At 35.0% G+C, this 13188-nt stretch overlaps 2 protein-coding genes across 2 annotated transcripts; both read left to right on the top strand.

Annotated features, from left to right (window-relative positions):
• The first annotated feature begins 1953 nt into the window (after positions 1-1953).
• LOC107936763 (cell division cycle 5-like protein) lies at positions 1954-9388 on the top strand. Its single transcript, XM_016869529.2, has 5 exons — positions 1954-2386; positions 3079-4791; positions 5252-5533; positions 6017-8145; positions 9258-9388. Exons 1-4 carry the CDS (start codon positions 2210-2212, stop codon positions 6719-6721), a joined length of 2877 nt encoding a protein of 958 aa, XP_016725018.2. The 5' UTR covers positions 1954-2209; the 3' UTR covers positions 6722-8145; positions 9258-9388.
• LOC107936772 (probable low-specificity L-threonine aldolase 1) lies at positions 9258-12542 on the top strand. Its single transcript, XM_016869540.2, has 10 exons — positions 9258-9388; positions 9676-10123; positions 10374-10485; positions 10784-10834; positions 10955-11026; positions 11112-11244; positions 11370-11428; positions 11841-11941; positions 12063-12129; positions 12322-12542. Exons 2-10 carry the CDS (start codon positions 9681-9683, stop codon positions 12358-12360), a joined length of 1077 nt encoding a protein of 358 aa, XP_016725029.1. The 5' UTR covers positions 9258-9388; positions 9676-9680; the 3' UTR covers positions 12361-12542.
• The last annotated feature ends 646 nt before the right edge of the window (positions 12543-13188 follow it).

Raw genomic sequence — 13188 nt, 5'->3', positions numbered from 1 at the left:
AATAAAGAAAATAAATAAAAAAAATGCGAATCTGATGTAAATAACAACATGGAATCTGTTTGTTTGCTTTTATTTCTTTTTGCTAATGTGTTGTCTTTTTTTTTTACAAAAATCCCCCCCTTTTACATTTCACCACATACTTGGCTTTATAGCCGAAAGAAAAGATGAAAAATGCAGGAAAATTCCCTCTTTTGCTACTGTTTTTCTAGTCTGCTTCCATTTCTCTCTTTTTGCTACTTGTTTGCAGGTACATGGCAAGGTCAACTTGCCGTTTCGGTGCAAGGCCGGCTGGTGGTGGCAGGCCTCGGGCGTGGTGCGCGCTGAAGGCTCACATGGGTAGCAGCAAGGGAACGGCGCCAGAAACCCTAGGTTTCTGGCATTCTGAAAATGTCAAACGCTTTGGGCCATTTGGGCTTTTGAATTTTGGGTTGTAGGTCTGTTATTGTAATTGGGTCAGTAAATTTTTTGGGTTGGTAGGTTCGGGCTAGGGTTTATATGGGCCCGGGCAAAATAAGGTCTGTACACATTTGAAGTCGTTTTCACCATAACATCAACTTATCCTCCATGTTGCTGTGCTTTGCCTATTGGAAACTTTTTTCAAACAATTGTTCCTCTATGTTTACTTTGGGCTCAAAGGAGTATATATGAGATATAACTATTTCAGAGTTGGTAATCTTTTGCCTTCCACCTAAGCTGTATATATATATATATATAAAAGTCAATGCTGTGCGGAACTCATATATAAGTGTAAGAATTATTTCCTGTCTTTATTATATTGTTTTGACCAATCTTATATCTAATGTGAATTCCTCTTTTATAGAGTCATAAAGAAGCTGGAACTTACTTTCATATACGCAAAATATCGAGCCATTAAAAATTATGGTTATGTTGGTGATGTTTTGGCAACTTTTTGTATATGTAATATTTGGATGGTATAATGACATGATAGAATGCCACAAACTGTTATAACTTTTTGATGCTGTAAAATTTAACATATAGATTATGGCATATAAACTAATGACTTCGTGTAACTTTTTGTTAATGTATAAACATTATGTTTGGATATAAAATATAATTCTCAAGCTATTTATTACTTCTAATCTTTTGCTTTTTAGTTTAGAGGATAATTAAATTATTTGTTTCGCTAATGATATTCTAGTTTAAAAATAATAAAGTAGGCTATATATTATTTTTCTAATATTATATATTATTAATTCATATTTTAATAATAAATATATTAAAATATGATTAAATTTTTTAAAAAATAGATTTTAAAAAATTTGGAATTACATTCCAACCAATTAAACTGCTGAAAAAATGATAACTTTTAATTAAACCAAATGCACTTAGCTTTTCTATATATTTTTCATCTACACATGTTAGTTAAATTTGACGTGGAACATATTTAAAAAAACAATGATTACAACACATATTTACTTATTTCATGGATAACTTGAATTTGATGTATTAGAAAATAAAAACAATCCTCTTAAATATATGACTATTTTTTTAATTATCAGATATAAGTTGTTTATGGAATAGGTATAAGCTAGTCTTGTATTGGTTTATGTGGTTTAGTCTGTATTTAAAGTCACATTTAATGTTGAAATCACAAATGGTAAATGGGAGGGATTTAACATTCAAGTTAACACCAAATTGACAAAACAACTTGATTAATACACCATTAAAACTTTAAAAGCTTACCATAGATTGGAGATGTAACACAAAAACTATAACAATTTCTAACTATAATCCATGAAAGATTATTCTGGGTATAGATAAATTTATTGATTTTAATTGTAAAAACATTGAGATTAAATTATTTTTAAAAAATTTAAATAATTAAAACAATCAAATAAAAATCTAATTATAAATATTTTATACCGACAATAATGTGAATGTGGTAAGAATTATCACTTTATAAATTAAATATTGATGAACAAGTAATGCATATTTTTCTTCTTATTTTAGTTTTCAATTAGCGGGTTGAGGATCTTACTTTAATTATACAGATTCTAAGGGGTCAAAATAAAAAATTATAAGATTAGGATCCCTTGTTCTTGCTCCGCAGTTACTCTTTAAACAGAAAATCTAGGGTTTAAAGAGCTTAAAATTCAGAGCTTTTTCAATTGAAAATCTAGGGTTTATAATTTTTGAAGCTTCCATTTCAATCAAATCTTTCAAGGGAAACAAAGAAACGTGAGCGAAGATGAGGATTATGATAAAAGGAGGAGTATGGAAGAACACGGAGGATGAGATCTTAAAAGCGGCGGTTATGAAATATGGGAAGAATCAATGGGCTCGGATTTCTTCTTTGCTTGTTCGTAAATCTGCTAAGCAATGTAAAGCTCGTTGGTATGAGTGGCTGGATCCTTCCATCAAAAAGGTAAATTTTCCTCTTCTTTTCTCTTCGTTTTAAAATAAAGTTTTAACGTTTTCGAGTTTGAGCATTTTCATTGGAGCTTTGTATTGCTTTAATATTGGTTAGCTTACTTTGGTTTCTTCTTAAAAGATGAAATCAATTTTGGGTATTTAGGCTTTTCAGTGTTACGATTTCTGAGTTGGAATTTTCCGTGGACATCATTATTGTTAGAATTTTCTTGAGTTGGAGAAGTTATGTTTCATTTTAATTGTTTTTTATTTGAAACCTTTGGTTAGAGTTGCTGAGCTTAATTAAAAGAAACGTTCTTGTTGCTGCATGGTACATGCTTTTTGCTTGCTTGAATGTTTGGTTAGGAAACAAAGTTTAATGGTAAATAAACTAAATAATATATGATTATAAATACCAAATAGTTAAAATATGGAGCGTCAGGCTTTCAGATACAATTGTTTCATATGGATTGGCAAAAGAATTGAGGGTGGTCTAATTATTAGGAATTGCACTCTTCTGTGACTCAAACTGCAGGTAGCTTTCTTGCTGAGTAGGTGTTATTGTATTTCTTTGTGAACCCTTAAGGTTAATTGAAGTGTTTTTACTTTATTACTTTTGATGAAGAAAACTAGCAGTAATTTTTATAGTTATTTTGATAGAAGTAAGAACTTTCAAGTGATGAATTTGTGTTTTGTTGATGTATGCAGACTGAGTGGACTAGAGAAGAGGACGAGAAACTGCTTCATCTTGCTAAGCTCATGCCAACACAATGGAGAACGATTGCTCCAATTGTTGGTCGGACTCCATCGCAATGTCTTGAACGGTATGAGAAGCTCCTTGATGCAGCCTGTGCTAGAGATGAAAACTATGAGCCAGGTGATGATCCCCGGAAATTGCGCCCTGGAGAGATTGACCCAAATCCCGAATCAAAGCCTGCTCGTCCAGATCCTGTTGATATGGATGAGGATGAGAAGGAAATGCTTTCTGAAGCTCGTGCTCGGCTTGCTAATACTAGAGGCAAGAAAGCGAAGAGGAAAGCTAGGGAGAAACAGCTTGAAGAGGCCAGGAGACTTGCTTCTTTGCAAAAAAGGAGGGAGCTTAAGGCTGCTGGAATTGATACGAGGCAACGGAAGAGGAAGAGGAAGGGAATTGACTATAATGCTGAAATTCCTTTTGAGAAGAGGCCTCCTCCAGGCTTTTATGATGTTGCCGATGAAGATAGACCTGTAGAGCAGCCTAAGTTCCCAACTACTATTGAGGAACTTGAGGGAAAAAGAAGAGTTGATATAGAAGCACAGTTAAGAAAGCAGGATATTGCGAAGAATAAAATTTCACAGAGGCAGGATACTCCATCAGCAATATTGCAGGCAAACAAGTTGAATGATCCAGAAACGGTAAGAAAGAGATCAAAACTTATGCTGCCATCACCCCAGATTTCTGATCATGAATTGGAGGAGATTGCGAAGATGGGATATGCCAGTGATCTTCTTGCAGAGAATGAGGAACTGGCTGGAGGGAGTGGTGCAACTCGTGCTCTTCTCGCAAATTATTCTCAGACACCACGTCCAGGAATGACACCTTTACGAACCCCACAAAGAACACCAGCTGGAAAAGGTGATGCTATTATGATGGAAGCTGAAAATTTGGCTAGGCTGAGAGAGTCCCAAACACCATTACTTGGTGGAGAAAATCCAGAGTTGCACCCTTCAGATTTCTCAGGGGTCACACCTAAAACACAGATCCTAACACCAAATCCAATGTTGACTCCTGCTGCAACTCCTGGAACTGCAGGTCTTACGCCTAGAACTGGAATGACACCATCAAGGGATGTCTATTCTTTTGCTTTGACCCCTAAAGGAACTCCTATCAGGGATGGGCTCCACATAAACGAAGAGATGGACCTTCATGACAGTGCCAAACTTGAGCAGCGGAGACAAGCTGATCTAAGAAGGAATTTGCGATCTGGACTTGGTACTCTTCCACAGCCAAAGAATGAGTACCAAATAGTCATTCAGCCACCCCCAGAAGATAATGAAGAACCAGAGGAGAAGATTGAAGAAGACATGTCTGATCGGATTGCTAGAGAAAGGGCCGAGGAAGAAGCACGACAGCAGGCATTACTTAAGAAGAGATCAAAAGTGTTGCAGAGGGAGCTTCCGAGACCTCCTAGTGCCTCTCTGGAATTAATTAGAGATTCTTTGATGAGGACCGATGGTGACAAAAGTTCTTTTGTTCCCCCTACTTCAATTGAGCAGGCTGATGAAATGATAAGAAAAGAGCTTTTGTCCTTGCTGGAACATGATAATGCTAAGTATCCACTTGATGAAAAGGCAAATAAGGCGAAGAAAAAAGGTGCCAAGCGTCCTGCAAATGGATCCATTCCCAGTATTGAAGATTTCGAAGAAGAGGAAATGAAAGAGGTTTGTCATGCTTTTCTTGATTAATTATGTTGGCTTCATTTCATTATTTCATGTGTATTTATGTTTTCATACCTTAGTGAAGGTTTTTATCATCATACTAATGGTTTCTTATTAATGTAAGAAAATTTTGTTTTGGTGCCTGCTATAGAATTGGGTTCTGTTTTGTGATATAAATTGCCTATTAAAGAATCAAGTCATGCAAACAACCTAAAACCTCTTACAAGTAGTTGAGACTTGATTTTCATTTAGTTGCACCGTATAAATATTTTGGTGCATGTAATTTTTGTTGAAAACCAAAAGAAAATCAACTACTTACAGTTTCCAGATTCAGGTCCCTGTCAGTCTGATCATTTTTTTTGGTCATTATCCTCAACTTTTGTAATATCAGAGATGATATGTAAGCATAACTGATAGTGATGCGCCTTTTGTGAACTGATAAAAAACCTTATTTTTTTGGCAGGCTGATTCTTTGATTAAGGAGGAGGCTGAATTTCTTCGTGTGGCAATGGGGCATGAAAATGAATCTCTTGATGATTTTGTGGAAGCACATAATACTTGCCTAAATGATCTCATGTACTTCCCTACTCGTAATGCTTATGGTCTATCAAGTGTTGCTGGAAATATGGAGAAACTTGCAGCCTTGCAAACTGAATTTGAAAATGTGAAAAAGAAGATGGATAATGATAAGTCGAAGGCCGAAAGCATGGAGAAGAAGTACAATGTTCTCACACAGGGTTATGAGGTATGTCATTAGATATATGCCGATAATTTTCATTTAATAATTTTCTTCTACTAACAGCATCTTATTTTTTATTGCAACTGTAGCATTTGAGTTTTAACTTCTATCATGCATTTTCTGTTATTCGATTTCATTTGGAAATTTCATAGCACTTAAATGAATGCTTTATTCTGTATGTTTTCTTCATACATATCAGAATCTGAAAACCTTGATGCCTTGAGATCTGTGTTTGGGAGTCTGAATCTTTGTTCAAGTTTTTGTCATATTTTTCTTCCAATAATTTCTACAACCTGGTGAAATCCATTTTGGGTAATGGGTTGGAGTACTAGTAATTTACTCACTTTACACGTAGCTAACAAGTGATTGATTAAAGTGTGACACTCTAAATTCGAAAGCACAATATCATACTTTTAGTAATGGAACTTGGAACTTGTTTGAAATTTCAATTCCTGACGTGCTAAACAACCAACATTTTTTTATGATCAGAGACGGGCTGCAACTCTTTGGCGTCATATTGAGTCTACTGTTAAGCAGATAGATACTGCAGGAACAGAGCTAGAATGTTTTCAAGCATTACAAAAGCAGGAACATTTAGCAGCATCACACAGAATAAATGGTCTCTGGGAGGAAGTCCAGAAACAGAAGGAGCTTGAACAAACCTTACAAAGACGCTACGGGAATCTCATGTCTGAGTTGGAAAGGATGCAAAGACTTATGAATGTATATAGAGCACAAGCAGAAAAGCAAGAAGAGGCAGGTGAAAAGAATCATGCTCTTGAGTTGTCTGAGGCTGCAGCAAGCCAAGTTGCTGTACCTAGCGCAGGACATTCAGAGCCTGCACCTTCCTTGGAGCATCTTGACTCTTCTCTTGATGGCCTACCAAGTGCAGAAGTTGATGTGAATGCTGATTCAGGAAAAGAACATGCTACTATGGATATTGGAACAGATGGAAACATGCACATAAATGAGGCATTGGTTGTGGAAGACAAAGGAGATGATATCACTCAGACACTTAATAAGATGAGTGGGGATGCTGCTACAAGTTCTGAGGCTGCTACAGAATCTATAAATCCGGATTCAGTCTCTACCAAACAGGAAAGCATCCAAGAAACGGTTGAAGCTACCGAGGTTGACAATTCTTGTGTCTTGGGTGGAGACACTGCTGAAAATCAAACTGGAATGGAGGAATAGCTTTTTGAGCTCTGAACAAGTATTGAGTTTCATCAGACAGCAAGAGATTAAAGCCTTATACAATGAGTAGTATTGGGGCATTTGATGGAACCATATCTGCTTCTCTATTTTTATAAATCACGAAAGTGTTACATGGATTCCAGCTATGTTCAGAGCTTTTTATGTTGTATTTCTTTGCATCACTGTATTTTCCAGTGCCAGAGTTTTTTGTTTCTCTTAGAAGAAACCTGGAAAAGAAATACCGGTAATATGAAACATGTGATCATTATAAGATTTGAATAACTGTTGTAGTTTTTTTGGGGAATCCTGGTTCTCATAGAGTTACATTCAATTATCTCTTTTTATTCATTGGAAGTCCGGGGCTGAAAAACATGTGTTAATGATTGAGGGCACATGAAGGGACACAAAAAGGGGTAAAAGAATTCTGTCGCATATTTTCCTACTCATGCTTGCCAATGTACTTAATATGGGATTGAGAAAATTATTTTGCATTGCACCTAAATTATCCTCTTATTAGGGTTTATGCAGCTGCGTTTGATTGATAAAAAGGTCATCCCATATCTGAAAGTATTGTAGCTAGATCTTATGATACTACATTTGTGTTATGATCATGTATAATATTATTTATTTATTATTACAAGTGTATAAAAGTAAAGTGTTATTTCAAAGGGAAAGCAAACACAGTCCAAAACAGCATGTTCAAAGAGGATCCAAGTAGCGCAGATAAAAAAGCTTAAACACAGAAAAGAAGCAGACAAGCAGCAGTATGGTTAAAACAGACAGCACCCAATCTGAAAATAAAGAACACCAAGTGCCATGATTTTGACTGTAAATGAAAATCAAGTGAATTCACACCCATCGCATCTTCATCACTAATTTTCTTCTCTTCAGTCAGGCGGCAACCAACCTTCTCTTCCTGCAACTCACTCTGTTCCTGGGGGATTATTACTATTATTATTATTATTATTTATCCAATTGAGTCATCACCAATGTGCTGTGATGGCCACATAAGGGAGGAGTCAGAATTTCATCCTTTAGTCAAAAAGTATGTTTTGTTTTATTTATTTTATTCTTTAATCCCAAATTTTTGTTCCCATTCTATTTGCTTACCCAATTTTCAAGCAGCCTTATCTACACCTTGTATTTTAGAACCCAGAACTTAAAAATAATATGACACGATAAAATAATGTAAATTTGATATAAATATAGGAATATATAAATTTTATTTACCATACTGAATTTTATACAAATATAATAAACCAAATAAAAAAATAGAAACACAAGAATACAAGAATACGTACACTGGATAAGCTTTGACTGCTTGAGCCACCATTATAAATAAGCCTTCTCTCTTCTGTTATTACTATTCTCTCTTCACAAAAATCTTCTTTAAAATATTTCTCAATCCTCTTAGCCTCACGCAGGTATGCTTATATACAAACATAAATACATCATTTATTACATAAGAAACTAAATTCTTCTCTCTATGATGTTATTTTAAATGATTGAAATGATCGACCATGCATGCATGCATGTTCTTACCATTAGCATTCGAAGGCGCAGAAAGCATCCATAGTTGTTTTGTGCATAAATTTGATAGTGTCATCTATGTTTCTTTTTTCTTCTTAAATTGTTTAAATCTTTGATATATATGTTTTGTTTTTCGTTTGTAACACTATTAGTTTTGATTTTGAAAGAAGATTCTACGATGTAATACGTGTACATAATTGACTGAACCAGGTATTGTGGGGGGTTGTTGGCTAGCTTTTCAATCTGATGTTAACTTTTTATTACTTACAATGAATCTGTCATCCACTATTTTCTTGGCTGACTTTCATTCATCAAAGTAAGAGAATTTGAATTGATCCCCTAGTAGAAAAATATTTTCTTTTTGGTGAAGAAATCAAGTTGAAACACATTTAAATCACATGCATGATGTAAAACTCCAAATTATTACTAGGAAAGCCAAAAGGAAATTTTCTTCTCGCAAGCTTCCAACATTACATGATATAAAAGCGACAAAAGCTAAATCGACCCACTAATTCATATATGTTATTTGATTCCTTCATGGAAACCAAATATCAAAGAAACAAACAAAATATCATAATTCCCTTATTTTGTTTTCTTCCAACAAAGAAATATCAAAAGGCCAAAAGAAAAAAAGGTATTTGAATGCTATTAATTAAGTCTAGTTTCATTCCTTGGGGTCAGTACTTTATTAGTCAGCCTATTTTATGGGTGATTTAAAAGTATAAACATGATGTCTTTAACTTTGAGAAGATTTTTTTTTTTTAATTTTTCATGTCAAGTTGGTTCACTGAATATTATTGTGTTCTTCAGAACAGTTAGTTTGAGTTTAGCTAAAATAAGTGGTGTGTTTGAAGCCTAAGGTGTCATAAGCCCATAATTTCTTGAAATTCCTTTCAATGGTGAAGTTCTGTTTTTTTCGGGTTTAATATTTTGCACGTAGTAAGTATATTTGTTGTAAAGCGTGAAATTTTTGGGTTCTAATATTTTTGCAATTCTCTTTTTGCAGAAATAAGAAACAATTAAACTGTTTCTGTCAAGGAAATTTGCTGCAATTTTCAGTTTTCTGGGAAAAGTAGAGGCAAATTTTCCACTTTTTCGTTCTGGTTGTAAGGCAAAGAACAAGAAGAGCTTCAACTGGTAAAATATGGCCATCTCTCTCTATACACACACATGCATATATGTATATAATATGCATTTTTTAAACGGTTTGTAGATTTTTTTTAATGGATGGATTTCTTGAGTTTTCTTGGGATTAGTTCAACATGTTCTTGGCATGGTATAAAATTCCCTCTTAAATGGAAAGGCAGGGAAAATTTTTACCAGAAAAAGAAATGTAGTAAGGATCAATTTTCTTGGTGTAATTAATTTGGAGAAAGGAATCATTGGATTGTTTTGACTGATCTTTTTTGTGGGATAAATTTCAGAAACAATGGTGACCAAAAGTGTAGATCTTCGATCGGATACGGTAACGAAACCAACTGAGGCAATGAGGGCTGCAATGGCAACTGCTGAAGTTGATGATGATGTCTTGGGTGCTGATCCGACCGCGGCCCGGTTGGAATCTGAAGTCGCTAAGATCATGGGCAAGGAAGCCGGTTTATTTGTTGCATCAGGCACCATGGGTAACCTCATTAGTGTTCTTGTTCATTGTGATATTAGGGGAAGTGAAGTCATTCTTGGTGACAATTGTCATATCCATATTTATGAGAATGGTGGGATTTCAACCATTGGAGGTGTTCATCCAAGGCCGGTGAAGAACAATGATGATGGAACTATGGACATCGGTTTGATTGAAGCCGCCATTAGGGACCCAAGAGGAGAGATTGTTTACCCAACTACAAGGCTCATTTGCTTGGAGAATTCACATGCAAAGTAAGAGCTTTGTTCTAGTTTATGAAAATGTTGTAAACATGATCAATTTGAACAATGAGCATGTATCTGGATATGCGTCAGAAATGGATACTTCAAGAAAAATAAAGACTCGAAGCAACTACTTTTGCATTGGCACTACATTAAAAGAATGGATCATATATGTACTATAAATTCTAAATTATGCTTATGCCGACAATATGATTATATACATATTGAAATCCTCTGGTTATGGTTTACTCAATTCATGCAGCACCGGGGGTAGATGCTTGTCTGCGGAATACACTGACAAAGTTGGTGAGCTAGCTAAGAAGCATGGCTTAAAGCTTCACATTGATGGGGCTCGCATTTTCAATGCATCTGTGGTGAGCAACACATTTTTATATTTTCAGTCTATTTTCACTCGGTGTCTGTAGTAAATATGTGTCTAGTTCAAGTATGTTCAACTTGTTTTTCTAGTTATTTCATGTTTTTGGAGGATCATGTACGTCCATACTAATGTCCAAACAATATAGGATATAAGTATTAAACACGGGTACTTTAAGAAAATGAAGAATCTGGGCAACACGACTAGCCTTCTATCGGTGTTGTATGCCTGTGTTTAAATGTATACACGAAAACTGTCAATTATCACGGTATCTAACTAAAGTATTGGTCTGCCAGGCACTTGGAGTTCCTGTTAACAGGCTTGTACAAGCTGCAGACTCGGTCTCGGTATACTTCATCTTAATTTAAACTGTCTTTTGCCAGAAATACAACTTCAACTTGAAATTTTCTTTATCTTATAAACAATGGATATAGATTTTTTTTTTTCATTGCTTTTGAATGCTGTAGGTATGCTTATCAAAAGGTTTAGGTGCTCCAGTTGGATCCGTCATTGTTGGATCCAAAAGCTTTATTAGCAAGGTAAAATCTGAAGTTTTTCCAGCTAAAAGACCTCTGCCATATACCGAAATTTATCTTCAAACTTCGTTTTCTTTGTTTTTTTTAGGCTAGAAGACTTAGGAAAACTTTAGGTGGTGGGATGAGGCAGCTTGGTTTCATTTGTGCTGCTGCTTTTGTTGCTTTAAAAGAAAATGTTGCAAAGCTCGAGGGTGATCACAAGAAGGCTAAGGTGTTAGCAGGTAAATTATGGTTTGAGGTTTCATTGCTTTGACTCTTCATTTTTTCATGAAATACTCGTATCCAACACCTATGTCGAGCATCAAATTAAATTCTTGGATTTTATGCTGGTTTTGTATTGTTTCAGAGGGGCTAAATCAAATTAAAGGTCTAAGAGTTAATGTTGCTGCAGTGGAAACAAATATCGTGAGTACGCTCGTTATTAACTAGCAATAATCACAATCTTTTCCTTCACTTTGCATTAAACTAGACACCTATACTTGCAAAGTACTCAGGTTCAGTTTGGTTGTAGTTGATTCAAGCTTGATCTATCAAGCAAGTTGAGCTTCGAGTCTCGAATTTCAAGTAGAATGCAAGTTTGAGCTTGGCTTCGCTCAATTATATACCCCTAGTTGCGATTCGATCTATCTGAGTATAGAGTAAAATAAGTTACAATCCTGTTTTTTTACTTGTTGCTACCTTGTTCTCCAAGAAAAACTGGCTGTAAAAAATTAAAAACAAATGCCTGAAATGAAAGTTGGATCAGAAAACTGCAGAGAATCACTTTTACCAACTGGATTACCATGCTTATATTCTTCATGTTACTGTATTTCACCAGATATTTTTCGACATAGTGGAGGGATCTAAAATCACAGCAGAGAAGCTATACAAGAAGTTAGAGGAACATGGTGTGCTTGTGATGCTGGAAGGCCCACTCAGGTCTGTATCTGTGTCTAACATCCGTGTTTAAGAAAACTAAACATACCCGTGTGAGACACACTTGAGTCCGAGTAATAATGATACACAAGCGAAACTGACGTGGGTCTTAATGTTGATTCAGGATGAGAATTGTCCTCCACCACCAAATATCATCAAGCGATGTGCTGTACACTTTGTCATGCTTTCAGGTAATCAACCTTGTCCCTGTTCCGAACCCAGCAGATACGGATTAATTAGATTCCAAGCATTTGCAACCACTCTTCTTATTCCGAGGCTTCGGCCTCTACTTTTGCCAAAAAGAAAAGAAAACCATCCATGTTGTTTCTTGCCTGTTGATCCATGTGATGTTTACTTATTCTTGTTTGTTTGGATGTTTGCAGCAAGCTTTAATTGGAGTGCAAGAAGAAAATGGGAACTAAGTCAGACATTGCTACTCCTCTAATAAACCTCTAAACATCATGTCAAGATGTTACAGTGGGGGAACATGATCATAAATATTATGTAAAATCCATTCGTATTAAGCCTTTGGAGATTCCATCATCCTCGCTTAGTAGCATGTAACTTTTGTTATTCATTGGCGATTAAAGTTTAGTTTTCTTTATATTTCATCAAACAATATTTTTTTCGAGATTATTGAGAGAAATAAGCATACAAAGAATTTGGAATTGGCAACAAATTAAGGATTTGCGGGTTCGAAGAGTATACTTGCCCATGAATTGGGCCGGGTTGAAATGCAATCCCAACCTTATATAAATTTTGTCCAAATTGATTTAAAAAGCCTGAATTACTATTTATTAAAATAAAAATATTAAAAGTAATTTTTTATAATGATAAATATAAATAAAAAATATTTTTTTACTATTAAATAGTAATTTGAGTATGTGTAAATTACAAATTGCATGGTCCAATCCTTGTGGAATTTGCGCTTGTGGAAATTATCGAGTAATTGGAAATCAAAAGGAGGGCCTTAAATTTTGTGAACAATGCGGAGTTGAATTTGTTGATTCTCGGATACGAAGATATCAAATGGGATACATAAGGCTGGCATGTCCAGTAATTCATGTATGGTATTTGAAACGTCTTCCTAATTATATAGCTAATCTTTTAGAGAAACCTCTTAAAGAATTAAAGGGTTTAATATACAGCGATGTATGATTTGATTGAAATTATTATTTTATAGATTAAGAATAAAAAATGGTCATTTGAATTTGACATGTCTCCTAGAAAAAGTACTATAAAACTCAGAA

This window comes from Gossypium hirsutum, chromosome D13 (genome assembly GCF_007990345.1).
Source record: "Gossypium hirsutum isolate 1008001.06 chromosome D13, Gossypium_hirsutum_v2.1, whole genome shotgun sequence".
Classification (NCBI taxonomy): domain Eukaryota; kingdom Viridiplantae; phylum Streptophyta; class Magnoliopsida; order Malvales; family Malvaceae; genus Gossypium; species Gossypium hirsutum.
Note: the sequence above shows the minus strand (reverse complement) of the source record. Positions and strands in the feature narration are given on the sequence as shown.